Source organism: Hypomesus transpacificus, chromosome 23, assembly GCF_021917145.1.
Source record: "Hypomesus transpacificus isolate Combined female chromosome 23, fHypTra1, whole genome shotgun sequence".
Taxonomy (NCBI): Eukaryota; Metazoa; Chordata; class Actinopteri; order Osmeriformes; family Osmeridae; genus Hypomesus; species Hypomesus transpacificus.
The window spans coordinates 590,395-609,509 of NC_061082.1; the positions used below are offsets into that span (position 1 = coordinate 590,395).

General features: G+C 50.4%; 1 protein-coding gene across 3 annotated transcripts in view; it reads right to left on the reverse strand.

The window, feature by feature from the left end:
- Positions 1–19,115, reverse strand: part of atrnl1b (attractin-like 1b) — a 75,984-nt gene that overhangs the window by 2,128 nt on the left and 54,741 nt on the right. Inside the window, exons 27-29 of one of the 3 annotated variants that reach the window (XR_006958105.1) lie at positions 13,619–13,726; positions 8,602–8,716; positions 3,998–4,225 (exon numbers count right to left, since the gene is read on the reverse strand). Coding sequence is in view for 2 of the 3 variants with exons in the window: in XM_047047927.1 (XP_046903883.1) it covers positions 4,101–4,225; positions 8,602–8,716; positions 13,619–13,726 (348 nt within the window). In the remaining variant the exon portion in view is untranslated. Of the gene's footprint in view, positions 1–3,962; positions 4,226–8,601; positions 8,717–13,618; positions 13,727–19,115 lie in introns of those variants that run through there. The other 2 variants (XM_047047928.1, XM_047047927.1) reach the window with 2 other exon arrangements.

The following is a 19,115-nucleotide window of genomic DNA, read 5'->3' on the forward strand; positions in this document are numbered from 1 at the left end:
GTGTTCACCTGGTTATTTACATCTGTCACATCTGGCTCTCTGATTGAGGACTTTTATTTCCTGGTACGGGAACAAGTCAACACTTGAGAGGAAAAATTGGTTTAGAAATGGTGTTGTTCTTAGGCTAATTACATAAAAGAAAAAAAAGATATATCTGGCATTGAAAACGTACTTTCAAAGAGCGCAGAAGTTTCACACCAACAACTGTCTGTCTTGTTCTTAGAAAACATGTTTGAATTGTAAAAAGCTTTCAGTGTCTTACAGCAGCTATCAACATGCTATCAATGTTGACAAGATCAATGATAGGGCGGATCTTTGCTCCAAACACCCAGTCAGTGTAAAAATGACAATGCGTCATTAGAGATGATGGCTGGGTCCTGAGTCAGAACGTGGCTGGAGGTTTAACAACATGAAGGGACAGATGGAGAGCAGGCTTCTAGCACAGTACTGGGCTACATTCCACATTGCCGATACATTAACTACTATGTAGCTACACAGCAACACTTTACATGAAGGTTACATTAGCCAGCCTATCATGTAGCTGTATAGCAACACTTAACATTAACGATACATCAACTACCATGTAGCTACATTGCAACACTTTACATGAGGGTTAGAGCTACATTAGAACTACAGCATCTATTTACATAAAGGTTACATTAACTACTGTACAAAGCAACACTTTACATTAAGGTTACATTAAGTATGCTACAGCAGTAGGACAAAAGGCAGCTTTCTTTCCGTCACTCCGGAGTCAGAGTCGACCCCTGGGAGGGTTAGGGTTAACCCTGGGAGGGTTAGGGTTAACCCTGGGAGGGTTAGGGTTAACCCAGGGTGGCCAACAGGGATTCAGGGAGGGCGGCCTGACGCACACAGTTTTGCCCTAACTCAGCCAACCCTAACCTTAACTCAGCCAACCCTAACCCTAACTCAGCCAACCCTAACCTTAACCGGTGTCAAGTTGGCAACTGTAGGGTAACTGGCTGGCTAGCTATCAATGGGGAAAATAATGAAAGTGTGGCATGGCGGTGGCAGTGATTGCAGACGTAGCGGTGGCAGTTTGCTTTGTTAGGCGTAGCGAGGGTTGCTAGCTTGGTTAACATTACCTGGCACTAATCACCCCCCATAGCCATGGAGGCTGGGCACTTTCATTCTGCACTCAAGAGGCAGCGACAGCAGAGAGCAGCGAGGGTATTGTGTGCTGGTCGTGTTTAGTACCTGTGATTAGGCGAGAGGAAGAGGCTAAGAGCAGAATCCGTGGGGGGACCATTGCTGAGAACAGACCCATCATTAAATATCTCCTGGCCGACAGCGGACTTCTCGTTTATATGCTGAATTGCAGCCCTGCTCTGATTCATGACTTGTAAATAACGAGAGGAATGAAATGCTCGGAAGTGAAGTCTGTAACGGTCTCCAGCTGTAGATAGAGCCTACATGTAGCTGCAATCATGTGCTTCATGTCTGTTTCTTTCTTTGCAAACTAAAACAGAAAAGTGAATGCAAGATCCACGTCAACACACATTTCACAACATTAAAGACATAGACTACCACCGTTGAAATCTCCACCACTTACAAATGTATATTTTTATTTTTAAAAAATACATCAAGTAATCAATAGTCGATTTGATCTGTAAACAACCTGGCAAAAACAATAACTGTGCATTTAGAGCTGGAGAAGCTCCAGATAAGCTGTGTCAAAGGTCCCTCTCTGCCTCTCTCTCTCTACCCTGCCTCTCTGCCTCCTGCCTCTAGAAAATGAACTGGGTTCCACATGGTCCAACACTCTCCTATCAGCTTAAAACTTAAAAATGTAGAACCGACATGTTCTGAAGGAACAACATTTTAATGGATGTTACTTTCGTGAGGTTTTGAAATGAGTTGCTGCAACCAAGTGGCCTAAGAATATTCAAGTGTTTTTATTTATCTGACATGATGTTCATGTATATACAATACACAACCGTTTAGTGATATGCCCCGAGCAGTCATGTCCATCCACACATCAGTGGTGAACCCTGACCCGTGAGAGACGAACTCCTCACTGGAATTACAACACATTAAAAATGAACTGTCACAACAACAGCTGGCATTCTATATCATTTGTTAACATGACATGTTATATTACAACCATGTTGTTGGGATAGCACATAGATCCAGAACACCTTTGAGTCCTTAGCAAAGAACCCTAACTTCTGATTACTGGTAACAGTCACTGTACAAGTGTACTGTTACTCTGGAATCCATTAATTATTAAAACAAACTTATTAAGGACATTTCTTTTCACAAACACAGTAAAAAGACTTGTTTTATAATCATCATCATCATAGATAAGAGTAAAAGCAGAAGACGAAAGCCTAAAATACATTTCCTCTCAGAACTTTCTTTAATAACAAAAAAAAATAAAAATAAAAGAATATCTCGAAAAGCGCCACAGATTCACATTTAGTTTCTAAGCTGTACACAGAGGTCACGACCCTACCTGGCTCCTTGCTTGTTAGTCCAACATGGCCGCTCTTTTGGAGCAAGTTACACCTTTACAGTTACACCTCTACAGTTCTACCCCCGCCCTCCTGTCCCCCCTGGCCGGGCCCAGCAGGGAGGGGGCCCAGCGGAGAGGGGGCCCAGCGGACAGGGGGCCCAGCGGACAGCGGGCCCAGCGGACAGGGGGCCCAGCTGAGAGGGGGCCCAACAGAGAGGGGGCCCAGCAGAGAGGGGGCCCAGCTGAGAGGCTGAGCCAGGTGAGGTTGGAGGCAGGGCCGCCCAGGGGGAGGCAGGGCCGCCCAGGGGGAGGCAGGGGGAGGCAGGGCCGCCCAGGGGGAGGCAGGGGGAGGCAGGGCCGCCCAGGGGGAGGCAGGGGGAGGCAGGGCCGCCCAGGGGGAGGCAGGGGGAGGCAGGGCCGCCCAGGGGGAGGCAGGGGGAGGCAGGGCCGCCCAGGGGGAGGCAGGGCCGTCAGAACATGGAGAAACATCCACACACACTCCGGTGTTAGATAACTTACTATTATATAACAAGTGCGCTGCCAGTGTTATATAATTAGGTTTATGGTCCAGGATAATGAAACCGTCTGCCATCCCTCCCTTTATACCTCCGACCCTCTCTCCCTACCTCCGACCCTCTCTCCCTGCCTCCGACCCTCTCTCCCTGCCTCCGACCCTCTCTCCCTGCCTCCGACCCTCTCTCCCTGCCTCCGACCCTCTCTCCCTGCCTCTGGTAAATTCTCTAGGGCAACAGGGTGAAGGATAAGAATCTCCAGGTGAAGTCTCTGCAGAGTCCCACAACTACAGCTAGCCTCTATCTCAGCTAGCCTCTATCTCAGCTAGCCTCTACCTCAGCAGAGAGATATACAGGCCATGTAGTGGCTTGTACAGACTTTAGCTTGTGGGGGGAAGGGAAGGGGGGGCACAGTCATATCAGTCTCCCAGACTGGCCAGCTGTCCTGGAACTATGCTACCGCAAACAGCACCCAAGGTTGCCATGGTAACCCTTTTAACCTATACAACGTCAGCCAAACTGTGATTAAAATGTCTTAGAAAAAGCCTGCGGTTTGGAGAACTGCAGACAGGTAAGCAGCTCCAGCTCCGATGTCTTCAGGTCTGCATCTCAGCGTGGAAACGTCTCAGAATGTCTGGGGGATCCAGGAGGCCCACAGGAGAGGGGCTCTGGTCAGCTGGAGGAGGAGGAGGGGAGGCTGAGGCTGCAGGGGTCTGGAGGGTGCCAGATGTAAGGTAGGAGGCCCTGGAGGCTGCAGGGGTCTGGGGGGTGCCAGAGTTAGAGAAGTGAGAGTGGAGAGGAAGACAGGAGGAGGACACAGTACAGGGGAGGAGAGAAGAAGAGGAGGTGAGAGGAGAGAATAAGGAGAGGTGAGAAAGAGGAGGTGAGAGAAGGAGGAGGAGAGACGGAGGAGAGGAGAGAAGGAGGAGAGGAGAGAAGGAGGAGAAGAGAGTAGGAGAATAGGAGAGAGCAGGGGAGAGGTTCTGGGCTACCTAGCAGAGTTCTGTACCTGGGATGGTCCCCGTCCCCCGGCCACACGGGCTGGAGACTGGAGACCTCCATCAATCTAATGAAGCCAGAAGTCCTGAGGGTCAGGGTTAGCTGAGAGCTGTTCAGACACAGGTGCCCTGGTGGGCAGGGGGGAGGGTCTTGCGGTTCTTCAAAGCCTGGCTCTTCTCTTTGTAGTCCATTGGTTTCTGCTGAGACGTGTCAATCAGGGCGCTGGCAATGGCAATTCCTGATAAACACACAAACAGATTGAGGGGTAAGTGTGAGGGGTGAGAGAGTGAGGGGTGAGGGGTGAGAGAGTGAGGGGTGAGAGAGTGAGGGGTGAGAGAGTGAGGGCAGCTGGATCTGGGTAAGCCAGGAGGCCGACAGCTCTCTAAGTATTGCTGGGATGCTTCGTCATGGTTCCCTCAAACGTCTGCATCCTGAAGAGCTTCTAGCTAGCTGTCTGCATCCTGAAGAGCTTCTAGCTAGCTGTCTGCATCCTGAAGAGCTTCTAGCTAGCTGTCTGCATCCTGAAGAGCAGGGGTGTTCAATCCTGGTCCTCGAGAGCCCCTGTCCTGCATGTTTTAGATGTTTCCCTGCTCAAGCACACCTGATTCAACTGATTGGTCATTACCTGGCTTCTACAGAGCTTGATAACAACCCATTCATTTGAATCAGGTGTGCTTGAGCAGGGAAACATCTAAAACATGCAGGACAGGGGCTCTCGAAGACCAGGATTGAACACCCCTGCTGTAGAGCTTCTAGCTAGCTGTCTGCATCCTGAAGAGCTTCTAGCTAGCTGTCTGCATCCTGAAGAGCTTCTAGCTATCTGTCTGCATCCTGTAGAGCTTCTAGCTGTCAGACTGCAGAGGAGAGAGGAACTCAGGCTGTCTCAACGCTCGCGGCAGCGCCACGTCCGATTGACCGGCCCCCTGCAGCAGCCAGGCATGCCAGCCGCCTGTCACACAAACCCATAAACCTTGCCTACGCCCTCCAGGAGCAGTTCTCAAAGGAGCCTTTAAATCATCCACTGCAGAGGGAGAGACCAGCTGGTGTTCTAGCCACTCGGCTCAGCTCCTCCCTGCGCCATAGAAACAACACAATCATCTCAGGCTCCAATTCATTACTGGAGACGAAACAGCCGAGAGGCTGAGGAAGTGTGTGGGGAGTGTGGTGTGTGTGTGTACGTTGTAGGACAGTATTTACACCCGGAAACAAACTGAGGCCCTGAGTGAAGTCCGTCATCACAGGATTTATAGTGTGTGTGTGTTGTGTGTGTATCAATAGGTCTGTAGAGATGCATTTCTTGTGATGTCTTTACACTACCATAGTGTGCTACTCAGAGACCTACCATAACCATGGAGACACAGTAACCATGGAGACAGCAGAGACCTACAATAACCATAGGGACAGGAGAAACCTACAGTAACCATGGGGACAGGAGACACCTACAGTAACCATGGTGACAGCAGAGACCTACAATAACCATAGGGACAGGAGAAACCTACAGTAACCATGGGGACAGGAAACACCTACAGTAACCATGGGGACAGGAGAAAATTACAGTAAACATGGGGACAGGAGACACCTACAGTAACCATGGGGACAGGAGAAAATTACAGTAAACATGGGACAGGATACACCTACAGTAACCATGGGGACAGGAGACACCTACAGTAACCATGGGGATAGGAGTGTTCTACTCGACAGGCAGCAGCAGCAGGATGACTGGGTGAGGATGGTTCGTTCACCGTGTAGTTTAGTAGAAACTGCTCACAAGATCACAGGACTGTCTTGGAATAGGATTAGGGTTTGAGCAGGCCAGTCGGACTGTCTTGACCTCTGCTGTGGAGCTTCCTGGTGCCAGTCGGACTGTCTTGACCTCTGCTGTGGAGCTTCCTGGTGCCAGTCGGACTGTCTTGACCTCTGCTGTGGAGCTTCCTGGTGCCAGTCGGACTGTCTTGACCTCTGCTGTGGAGCTTCCTGGTGCCAGTCGGACTGTCTTGACCTCTGCTGTGGAGCTTCCTGGTGCCAGTCGGACTGTCTTGACCTCTGCTGTGGAGCTTCCTGGTGCCAGTCGGACTGTCTTGACCTCTGCTGTGGAGCTTCCTGGTGCCAGTCGGACTGTCTTGACCTCTGCTGTGGAGCTTCCTGGTGCCAGTCGGACTGTCTTGACCTCTGCTGTGGAGCTTCCTGGTGCCAGTCGGACTGTCTTGACCTCTGCTGTGGAGCTTCCTGGTGCCAGTCGGACTGTCTTGACCTCTGCTGTGGAGCTTCCTGGTGCCAGTCGGACTGTCTTGACCTCTGCTGTGGAGCTTCCTGGTGCCAGTCGGACTGTCTTGACCTCTGCTGTGGAGCTTCCTGGTGCCAGTCGGACTGTCTTGACCTCTGCTGTGGAGCTTCCTGGTGCCAGTCGGACTGTCTTGACCTCTGCTGTGGAGCTTCCTGGTGCCAGTCGGACTGTCTTGACCTCTGCTGTGGAGCTTCCTGGTGCCAGTCGGACTGTCTTGACCTCTGCTGTGGAGCTTCCTGGTGCCAGTCGGACTGTCTTAACCTCTGCTGTGGAGCTTCCTGGTGCCAGTCGGACTGTCTTGACCTCTGCTGTGGAGCTTCCTGGTGCCAGTCGGACTGTCTTGACCTCTGCTGTGGAGCTTCCTGGTGCCAGTCGGACTGTCTTGACCTCTGCTGTGGAGCTTCCTGGTGCCAGTCGGACTGTCTTGACCTCTGCTGTGGAGCTTCCTGGTGCCAGTCGGACTGTCTTGACCTCTGCTGTGGAGCTTCCTGGTGCCAGTCGGACTGTCTTGACCTCTGCTGTGGAGCTTCCTGGTGCCAGTCGGACTGTCTTGACCTCTGCTGTGGAGCTTCCTGGTGCCAGTCGGACTGTCTTGACCTCTGCTGTGGAGCTTCCTGGTGCCAGTCGGACTGTCTTGACCTCTGCTGTGGAGCTTCCTGGTGCTCGATGCACCAGAGTAGCTGGTCCAGCTCCATCACATTAGAGAGCAGGCAGACATCTCTCCAGCTTATATCTCCACTACTCACAACACAACATTCTAGATGGAGAAACAGCACTACGGGTAAGAAGAAAACCTGTCCCTCTAAGGACTAACAGTTAGGGTTAGGCTAACTAACCCATTAGCTTAGGGTTAGGCTAACCCATTAGTTTAGGGTTAGGCTAACCCATTAGCTTTTAACTCATTTAGTGTTCTGTTGATCTCGATGAACATAAGCTACCACTGGTCCTGTGAAATCCCAACTTCTGTATTGTGTCAACCTAAACATATTCAGCCTAGGCTATATCCAGGAAGTGAAGACACTTGACACCATGTCAGGTGACCTGCCTCTTCCTGCCTCTCGGGGCAGTCTGCACAGACCAACTCCACGTGGCCGAAAAATAACTGTTTTGGGTGTGAAGTGAGATACAGTAGATTCTCTCTCAATAGTCTTTGCCAACTGTGTGCAGCGCTGGATAGGTTAGAGTGTTTGAGTGAAAGCAGAGATCACACAGACACACTCAAATACCTCTTCTGAGAATGAGGACTGCTTCAAGCTGTCAATCTCTCCCACAGCTACCTGGTGATTACACAAGCCTCACATCGCTATCTTTGGATGCTAAAAGCTCCTTCTTGCTGTTTTTTGATATCACCTCTGTCGGGTGGAGCTGACAAAGCAGGCACTGACAATATAAGTAACATTTTGTCAGAAAACGTCATGCTGGGGAAAAGTGCCAACCAGCTGAGTGAGATTGTAGCTGTTCAGGTCAACAGGTGAATGAGACTAGATGTTCAGGCCAACAGCTGAGTGAGATTGTAGCTGTTCAGGTCAACAGGTGAATGAGACTAGATGTTCAGGTCAACAGCTGAGTGAGATTGTAGCTGTTCAGGTCAACAGGTGAATGAAACTAGATGTTCAGGTCAACAGCTGAGTGAGATTGTAGCTGTTCAGGTCAACAGGTGAATGAGACTAGATGTTCAGGTCAACAGGTGAGCATCATCCAAATGTAGCGCCTGTCCACATCACATCCTGTAGAGCAGCCTGTCCACATCACATCCTGTAGAGCTGCCTGTCCACATCACATCCTGTAGGGCTGCCTGTCCACATCACATCCTGTAGAGCTGCCTGTCCACATCACATCCTGTAGAGCAGCCTGTCCACTCCTGCGTCCCTGAGTGTCTCCCACAGAACTGAACCATGGGCCAAGGAACCCAATGCAGTCTTTGGGATGCTTTTACAGTGGTTCTGATTCTAGAACAGGGATGGTTCTACAGTGATACTGGTTGTAGAACAGGGATGGTTTTACAGCGATAGTTATTCCAGAACAGCGATGGTTCAACAGTGATGCTAATCCTGGGTTCCCTGGTGAGCAGCAGTGTTTGGGTGTGAGTCAGGCTCTGGTGGTGTCAACTCCAAGTCCTCTGCGCCACACACACACTCTCACAGTTTGTTTTAGATAACATTTGTGACTCAATTCTGCTGATGACTAGCAGGAAGCGCTGCTGGGAGGAGAGGAGGTGGAGCAGAGGTGTCCACACAGCTTTTGGCATCTTCACCATCAGCGGGAGTATGTGTGTGTGTGCGTGTGTGTGTGTGTGTGTGTGTGTGTGTGTGTGTATGTAAGCTTCTCACCAGACTGGCCAGGGGGGGGGAGGCGCGAGGGTCCGGAGGGGAGACACATCAGCACTGTCAGCACCGCCGCACGCCCTCCTGAACACGGCTCCATGGCAATGGGCTTGGGAGGGCCCTGGAGAGAAACAGACCAATCAGGGCTTAGTTCACATGGAGAGAGACCAACCAATCAGGGCTTAGTTCACATGGAGAGAGACCAACCAATCAGGGCTTAGTACACATGGAGAGAGACCAACCAATCAGGGCTTAGTTCCACTTAGGAGGGAAAAGGGGTGATGAGGGGAGAGGATGAGGAGGGTGAGATGGGCTAGTGAAAGGTCAGACTGAAGATGGTCTGACAGTGACAGCCAGTCCTCTCCACACAGCCTGTTATCACAGCAATATCTGTCTGTCTGAGCACAACAGGCCACTTAAAGAGCACTTACAAAGTTCACAGCCATTGTCTCTGGGTGATAAGAGCCAGGAAAGGCAGGCGGCTCTCTCCCGTTGTGTCAGTCTTTCCTCCCTCTCAAACTCCCTCTCTCTCAATTGCTCTCTCACTCCCTCCCTCCCTCTTTGCCTCTTCCTCAACCCCTCTCTCTCTCCTTCTCCATCTTTCGCTCTCCCTTCCAATAAATCTCTACCTCCCTCCCCATGTCTTCACATGTGTGTGTCTTTATCTCAGGACTCAGAGTTCTGAGTCCTTCTGAGCCTGTAGTGCCCAGGAGACGCTCCCTACCAGGACTCTGAAGCTTCCAGGGAGAACACAGGAGGGAGAACATGAGAGAGAGGGAGGGGAGGAAGTGAGGGAGGGGAGGAAATGAGGGAGGGGGAGAAGGGAGAGAGAGGGGAAGAGAGGAGAGAGAGAGGGGAGGAAAGAGAGAAAGGGGGAGGAGAAAGAGAGGGAATGCAGGAAGTGAGACTGGGGGGAGGAGAAAAGAGGGAGGGAGGGGAGGAAGGGAGAGAGAGATAGGGGTAGGGAGAGAGAGGGGTAGGAAGAGAGAGAGAGGGGTAGGAAGAGAGAAGGGGAGGAAGGGAAAGAGGGGGAGAGGAAGAGAGAGGAAGAGAAGAGTGAGAGGTTGTGTAGAGAATGCTATCAACACAAACACGGCCCTGTGTCTCCCTCAGTCCTAATCACCCTAGTTTACCAGGCCTCTCCAGCAGCCTCCCATTAGGTTTCTCATTTTAGCAGGAGGTACATAAATTAGCTGGGGGCACGGATCATTGAGTCTGCACTCAAACTCACCCTCCCCTTGTTTTAATGTGAGACTTCCATGAATAAGGGCTGTGCTTCAGTTGCTCTCCTCTCTCTATTTGACTTGGCTGTTATTGCTTCTGTGACTCCATTGCCATGTGCAGGTTTCACTAATGACATTAGTTTAATTATTTTGCATTTCGGAAGCTACCCTTCTTAAGTGAACACTTTGAAAGAAACGTGATGTATGAACTGAACAGGCCTACGTCAAACAGCACTGCACTTACACAAGGACCTCAATATCAAACATTCTGCATCAATACGATCCTTCTCTGTCCTCCATAGCATCAATTACATTTCACATGTATTCATTTAGCAGACAGTTATCCAAAGCAACGTACAAACAGTGCATAGAGTACAGCTTCTGATGGATACCCTGCTGTTACTGAGAGAAAGCTCTGGATCTGCTCTGTCACACACATGATACAGCAATGGACTGGCCAGTAGTCAAACCAATGAGCACATTGAACATTCCCCTGTATTGGTGAGCAGCTACTGCCAATAATGACTGAGAACCCAACCTTTGAGACACTTTCCTTCTTTCATCACTAAATAGGTAAGATAAAGCTGGTCGTTGAAAGCAGTGCTTTGACAGAGTCTCTCCCTCTCCCTCTCTCTCCCTCACCCCCCTCCTCCCTCTCCCCCCTCCTCCCTCCTCCCTCTCCCCCCTCCTCCCACATCCTGTGAAGCAGCTTGCTGTGTGATGTGCTGGTATCTCAGGATGCAACAGGAAATAACAGGAAGAGGTCAATTTTCCTTTTTGAATCATCTCTCTCTCTCTCTCGCAATTCAATTCAGCTTTATTTGCATGACAGTCATTACAACCGTATAGCCAAAGCTAGAGGCACAACTACAGATACATCAACAATACCACACAACAAAACGCTCAGATGAACAAAAAGTGCCAACAGTATACCACAGTTAGCACAACTAGACAGTAATAACACCAGTCAATAGTATAAAAAATAGTATTTTTTGAGAGAGTGACAACTAAATCAAAACAAAATCAAACAAAGGGGGAATCACAAATTCTCACAAATACGAACAAACATCCCTCTCTCCCTCCCTGTCACACACACCACTGGCACACAGATCGTTTCACACAGAACCACTCAGTCTTTCTACACACACATGAATGTGTCCTCTCCTGTAACCAGCTGGCAGGTGTCGTCCATCATGCGAGCTGTAGGAGTGGCTCCACACTGCTGTGTCATCAGCCCCAGTCCTGCAGTGCTCATGCCTGATTGGCTCACAGAGCGCCAGCGTCTGACCTGCTGGTCTTGCGGGGCAACGCGAGACCAGTCTGTAGTAGGTTTGTGAGCAATTAGGTTCTGTGATGCTAGCGTGGCTAACCAGTCCTGTCCTTCATTACACTGGAGATGCTGAGCAGCTAAATGAAGCCAGATGTAGTCCAATTAACCTTTATGAAGGGAATTGCACTGTGCTTCCCAGCATTCTCCAACAGTAGGAGCACAGCTGCCTGCAGAGCTGTGCTTTACAGAACGTCTCCAACAGCAGACAGCAGCATCATGATAGATGGAATATAGCTGCTTTTCATTGGCTCTCTGGGTTGATCCATATAGACACACTCACAAAGTCCCAGGGACTGTTCCACTGCTTGGTACCAGACACACTCACTAAGTCCCAGGGACTGTTCCACTGCTTGGTACCAGACACACTCACTAAGTCCCAGGGACTGTTCCACTGCTTGGTACCAGACACACTCACTAAGTCCCAGGGACTGTTCCACTGCTTGGTACCAGACACACTCACTAAGTCCCAGGGACTGTTCCACTGCTCTGCTTGGTACCAGACACACTCCACCTGACTATCTTCTGTGGTTTTCCACCGGGCTAATCTGGTACTTAGTAACTGGTACATAACCAACAACCATTTGGTACCACCGTCAACACAGGAAGCAATTTGCAGCCAGGTGCGCTATCCAGGAAGTAGTTTGAGATCAGGTGTGCTATCCAGGAAGGTTCTAACCAAGGTGACTGCTCACACCTGGAACAAGGCTTGACACATCAGCATGTGTGTCTGTTCACCTGAACACCATTGTCTTGGTGATGTTTTCTAATGGTCATTTGGTCTCAGATACCACATTAATATCCATCGTCTACATCTGTCGGTGTGTGTGACCACATGCCAGCGTTCCTCTGCCCTCTGACTACATCACATGACCTCCTCTTCATCGTGTGATAAAGTGTTAAACAATCCATCTGAAGTCCCTCCCACAGCCCTGCTGGTAGAACCCCCGCTGTGCTGCCAGCTGTCTGCGGAGGATGTGCACTTTGCTGTTTAACAAGTACGAGGCTGGGAGAGCGTTCAGGTGGTTGACGACTGTTGTCCCCTGACGGACCATAATGAGTGCTGAGTGCAGCTTCACGGCTCTCTAATGGATGGTGCCATGCTGCGATGACGGTCACCACGACTGCAGCTCTCCCCAGAGCATTAGAGGCAGCTCTCCCCAGAGCAGTAGAGGTAGAGGCAGCTCTCTACAGAGCATTAGAGGTAGAGGCAGCTCTCTACAGAGCATTACAGGTAGAGCCAGCTCTCTACAGAGCATTAGAGGTAGAGGCAGCTCTCTCCAGAGCATTAGAGGCAGCTCTCTACAGAGCATTAGAGGTAGAGGCAGCTCTCTACAGAGCATTAGAGGTAGAGGCAGCTCTCCCCAGAGCAGTAGAGGTAGAGGAAGCTCTCTACAGAGCATTAGAGGTAGAGACAGCTCTCTACAGAGCATTACAGGTAGAGCCAGCTCTCTACAGAGCATTACAGGTAGAGCCAGCTCTCTACATAGCATTAGAGGTAGAGGCAGCTCTCTCCAGAGCATTAGAGGCAGCTCTCTACAGAGCATTAGAGTTAGAGGCAGCTCTCTCCAGAGCATTAGAGGTAGCGGCAGCTCTCTCCAGAGCATTAGAGGTAGAGGCAGCTCTCTCCAGAGCATTAGAGGCAGCTCTCTCCAGAGCATTAGAGGCAGCTCTCCCCAGAGCAGTAGAGGCAGGTCTCTCTAGAGCAGTAGAGGAAGAGACAGCTCTCTACATTGCAGTAGAGGCAGCTCTCCCCAGAGCAATAGAGGTGGAGCCAGCTCTATACAAAGCAGTTGAGGTAGAATCAGCTCTATACAGAGCAGTTGAAGCAGCTCTATATAGAGCAGTTGAGGCAGCTTTCTCCAGAGCAATAGAGATAGAGGCAGCTCTATACAGAGCAGTTGAGGCAGCTCTATACCGAGCAGTAGAGGCAGCTCTCTCTACAGCAGTAGAGGAGGCTTTATACAGAGCAGTAGAGGTAGAGGCAGCTCTATACAGAGCAGTTGAGGCAGCTCTATACAGAGCAGTAGAGGCAGCTCTCTCTACAGCAGTAGAGGTAGAGGAGGCTCTATACAGAGCAGTTGAGCCAGCTCTATACAGAGCAGTAGAGGCAGCTCTCTCTACAGCAGTAGAGGTAGAGGAGGCTCTATACAGAGCAGTAGAGGTAGAGGCAGCTCTATACAGAGCAATTGAGGCAGCTCTATACAGAGCAGTAGAGGCAGCTCTCTCTACAGCAGTAGAGGTAGGCCCCAGCTCTGCCTCATGTCGCTGAGGGCATTCCAACAGCAACAGTATATTATAAAAGCTTTAATCCATTACAGGTAATGGGCTCTATATCAGGAGCTGCTCCTAGGTGGGCCTGCAGGCAGTGAGTCTGTTTGTGGGTCTGAGAGTGTGTGTCTGAGAGTGTGGGTTTGAGTATATAGGTTTGTGTGTGTGGGGGTTTGAGTGTGTGTGTGTGTGTGTGACTCACCTCAACCCCTCCAGGTAGGAGCTCAGTTTGCTCGCCTCCGATGTCCAGCGCCACGGCAACGGAGGCAAACGGCCTGCTGGCCATCTGCTGCCTCTCCCTCATCAGCTGCTGCAGGGGGAAGGGGGAATATGTGAGAGGAGGACTTTGAGACAGAGGAGGACAGGGAGGAGCAGGAGGGCTGGATGATGCAGGCAGGGGAGCCAGAGGAAGACCACAGGAAGTAGGGAGAGGAGGGTGTGTTGGGTGAGATAGTCTGAGAGAGAGAGAGGGAAAGGGAGAGATAGAGAGAGGGGGGGATGAGAGGAGAGGGTTGAGGAACCAGGCTAATCACGAGTCAAGATGAATTTGAGAGAAATTGCTTGTGCCTTTATATGCATGACAAGTCATTATTCAGGCATTGATCCTCTGGACATCTGTATTCAGGAGAGGTCGTCAAAGCTGCCTTGAGTTGTACTGTAGAGCAGCGGGATAGTGTCAGGTACACGTGTGAGACTGTAGCAGACCAGAGCAACAGATCAGGGCTCCAGACCAGAGCAACAGATCAGGAATCCAGACCAGAGCAACAGATCAGGAATCCAGACCAGAAAGAGGGATGGAAGAGGGAGGTGACAGAGAGAGAGCGAAAGAGAGAGCGAGAGAAGGAGCGTTTGGGTAGTCACTACCCTGGGATGACTCTTGTGCTGGCAGATTAAACAACAGAAATTAGTCCTCTTGTTTTGAGCTGATCAATACTGTAAAACAGAACGTGTGGAGTGTTCCTCCCTGACGCAGTGGCTGATCAATACCTCAACGCAACACCATTCTGGAGCCAAGGACATCGCAGATTGCTATTGGATTTGTGATGAGCTGAAGAGGGCTGCATTAAGCTCTAATTGTCTGACAGATTAGCAACCACCGCAAGGTACTGCGACGGCATGACCCACCCAGTTTTATATATATATACATACATATATATTAATAGAGAACCTATAAAAAAAGAACCTATTCAAGATGGAAAGGCAGCTCCCAGGGTCTCCAGCTGTGTGGGTGCTGTGTGGGTGCTGTGTGGGTGCTGTGTTAGGGTTGGGCCACTTAGAGCAGCACAGCAGGGAAGGAGACTGAAATCAATTGTGTTTTAGTTGTATTATTCCAGATGGCTCCTCCTCCATATCCAGACCAATCAGACGTCTGACCATAAGCTCCTGCCAGAGAATTATCCTCCAATCACGGACAACCAAGGATCAAAATGTCCGCTGTAATTATAGTGATTGGAAGCCATTTAAAGATAATTACGCTTCAATAAATCCTGTCTTGATCTCTCATGTCGGTCTCAACACTCGGCTCACGTTCTGGACAAATCAGCATGAAGAGTTTGTCTGTAGAGGTCCTAACCTGGTGATGGGGACCCCAAACACTACTCTGCCCCGGACAGGGGTCCTCCTACTGGAAGAACCATCTGATCATCATGCTGTTCTCCTGCTATTGTGCTACTGATCTTAACCTGGGGCTGGGGCATCTGGAGGATGAGGCTGGGGGATGAGGCTGGGGCATCTGGAGGATGAGGCTGGGGGAATGAGGCTGGGGGGATGAGGCTGGGGGAATGAGGCTGGGGGGATGAGGCTGGGGGAATGAGGCTGGGGGGATGAGGCTGGGGGAATGAGGCTGGGGGGATGAGGCTGGGGGGATGAGGCTGGGGGGATGAGGCTGGGGGAATGAGGCTGGGGGAATGAGGCTGGGGGGATGAGGCTGGGGGAATGAGGCTGGGGGGATGAGGCTGGGGGAATGAGGCTGGGGGGATGAGGCTGGGGGGATGAGGCTGGGGGAATGAGGCTGGGGGGATGAGGCTGGGGGAATGAGGCTGGGGGAATGAGGCTGGGGGGATGAGGCTGGGGGGATGAGGCTGGGGGGATGAGGCTGGGGGGATGAGGCTGGGGGAATGAGGCTGGGGGGATGAGGCTGGGGGGATGAGGCTGGGGGAATGAGGCTGGGGGGATGAGGCTGGGGGGATGAGGCTGGGGGAATGAGGCTGGGGGGATGAGGCTGGGGGAATGAGGCTGGGGGAATGAGGCTGGGGGGATGAGGCTGTATAACTGATAACTGTATATTTTACTGCAATTCAAAACTGATACATTTACTTTTATCAGTCCCTAGTGTTTTGTTTATAGTATTCAGATGTTCTTGACCATTCATATTCGCAAATACGTCCTGGAAGGTTTAATCTGTACCCATCTAAAACAGTCTGATTAGGTTTCAGAACCAGACAAGGTGTGTTCCCACATGTCCAATACTGTAAGACCAGAACAACCTCCTAACACGCAGACTAGTCTGTCCTGTTTATCATTCTCATCACTCCCTCAATAACAGACAATGCAGAGGGAGGGGGAAAGTTCAGGTCAAATCCATGTAATTGTTCCTCTGTTGAAACGCTTTCAAAACATCCCCTCAGGCAGGAGAAGCAGGGAGAAAGCGTTCCCTATGTGAAATTGAGATTGATCCAGAGATTGATTTTTCGTATTCTTTTTTTCCCCACTATACGACTTTGATGTAAAAACTTCAAATCCCAACTCCATGGGAGAGCGAGATGTGTACAATTACACCTTCAAGAACCCTAAGAGCTCGCAACACATTTCTGATGGGGACTATAATTCTAAACGAGGGCTTTTGCCCTTTCCACAAACCAAGACCACTAAGAAGTGTTGCAGGCTGTGGAAAAAAACAGATAGACGGATTTAAACACAACGTTTAAAATCCATCAACATCCATCCTAAATGTCAGACACCAGAGCTGTAGTTTGTCATGTGACTGGGTGTAGTTACCAGAGTTGTAGTTTGTCATGTGGCTGGGTGTAGTTACCAGTGCTGTAGTTTGTCATGTGGCTGGGTGTAGTTACCAGAGCTGTAGTTTGTTATGTGGCTGGGTGTAGTTACCAGTGCTGTAGTTTGTCATGTGGCTGGGTGTAGTTACCAGAGCTGTAGTTTGTCATGTGGCTGGGTGTAGTTACCAGTGCTGTAGTTTGTCATGTGGCTGGGTGTAGTTACCAGAGCTGTAGTTTGTCATGTGGCTGGGTGTAGTTGAAGCAGTGCAGGACTGGAGAGGTTAGGAGTTAATGGCTACATTTCCAGCGCATCAGAGAGGAAAGAACACACTCATCAGAGCCAGTAAGCTCACAGATAGGCTGTGGAAATGAATACTAAGTTATGAACAATAGCTACAAGAGAATTCTGCAAAACTAATTAACAACTGTCCAATAGCAGGCTGTTTTCAGAGGTTTCCAAGCCAGTGTGCAGTCGTCCAGCTCTATGATAACAGGCAATGCTGGGGATGGCTTCAATACTTGATTAATTTGGTAAGAGTGAGAATGTTGTCGCAAAAGCAGCCATCTTTGTTCCCTGGGAAAAGTCTTGAATGTGCTCGGCATGGGTGCTCGTCCTGTCCCAGGCCCCTCTGGAGACATGGTGGACTATCCTCATGGCCCCTCTGGAGACAGGGTGGACTATCAAAGCTTAGCAGCACCCCGGCATACTGGACATCACACATTCTGCTTCATGATGTTTAGCTTCCCTCTGAATTCACTTTGAATTGGAGCTCTCTGGGAACAGGGAGACAGACAGCTCTCTGGGAACAGCGAGACAGACAGCTCTCTAGGAACAAGGAGACAGACAGCTCTCTGGGAACAAGGAGACAGACAGCTCTCTGGGGACAGTGAGACAGCTCTCTGGGGACAGTCAGACAAACAGCTCTCTGGGGACAGTGAGACAGCTCTCTGGGGACAGAGATACAGACAGCTCTCTGGGGACAGTGAGACAGACAGCTCTCTGGGAACAGGGAGACAGACAGCTCTCTGGGAACAGGGAGACAGACAGCTCTCTGGGGACAGTGAGACAGACAGCTCTCTGGGAACAGGGAGACAGGCAGCTCTCTGGGGACAGTGAGACAGACAGCTCTTGTGGGAACAGTGAGACAGACAGCTCTCTGGGGACAGGGATACAGACAGCTCTCTGGGAACAGGGAGACAGACAGCTCTCTGGGGACAGGGATACAGACAGCTCTCTGGGAACAGGGAGACAGACAGCTCTCTGGGGACAGGGATACAGACAGCTCTCTGGGAACAGGGAGACAGACAGCTCTCTGGGGACAGTGAGACAGACAGCTCTCTGGGAACAGGGAGACAGGCAGCTCTCTGGGGACAGTGAGACAGACAGCTCTTGTGGGAACAGTGAGACAGACAGCTCTCTGGGGACAGGGATACAGACAGCTCTCTGGGAACAGGGAGACAGACAGCTCTCTGGGGACAGGGATACAGACAGCTCTCTGGGAACAGGGAGACAGACAGCTCTCTGGGGACAGGGATACAGACAGCTCTCTGGGGACAGGGAGACAGACAGCTCTCTGGGGACAGGGAGACAGACAGCTCTCTGGGGACAGGGAGACAGACAGCTCTCTGGGGACATTGAGACAGCTCTCTGGGGACAGTGAGACAGATCTCTGGGGACAGTGAGACAGATCTCTGGGGACAGTGAGACAGCTCTCTGGGGACAGTAAGACAGATCTCTGGGGACAGTGAGAGTCAACATAAGTCAGCGGTATTTGAGCTCTGCTAGACTCGTAAATCCGCCTCAAGTCACTGTCCTGTTTAGCGCCTCAGCTGCATGGCTAATTAAAGCAGATGTTTCACTCAACTTAGACACAGATTGATGGAAATCAATTGTAACTGGTGAGGATGAGTGGTTAGCTAACTTAGTTTGTTTTGACTGAGGTTTCTCATTCAGACCGAATCGCTGGTGTTGATTGGATTTCTGGTGAAGGTGGAAATTCAAGACACGACTGAATGTTTGCATAGAAAAGAGCACTGGCTCTTGTTTATACCATCCTTGCACTGTTACATTCTGCTGCATGTTAAACATGGAGACACACACACACACAGGCACCCAAGCAAGCCCAACTCTACATGCACTGTCTCATTCAGCATGATCTGTTCTGACTCGCTAAAACTCCATAGCATGATAAAGATTCCAATCACTGCAATTCCATACCAGCTAATAAGGTTCAACTGAACGTCAAACTGCTGTTTGCGTGTTCTAGCCGTGTCTCTGTCCTGCTCCCTGGAACGGTGCAGCACAGCCAGGGGCTGGTCATTAGCCTTGTTTTTCTCCTGCATGAGTGAAGTCCAAACATGAGCTATGTGGCTTGGCATGACTCAACAACCTGGGAGCTTCAGTCCTAACAGTGTTTCAGTCCTAACAGAGCTTCAGTCCTAACAGTGTTTCAGTCCTAACAGAGCTTCAGTCCTAACAGAGCTTCAGTCCTAACAGAGCTTCAGTCCTAACAGAGCTTCAGTCCTAACAGCTTCAGTCCTAACAGCTTCAGTCCTAACAGAGCTTCAGTCCTAACAGAGCTTCAGTCCTAACAGAGCTTCAGTCCTAACAGCTTCAGTCCTAACAGAGCTTCAGTCCTAACAGAGCTTCAGTCCTAACATACAGCATCACTATGGTCTGGTGAAGCTGTAAGGGTGGTGCTA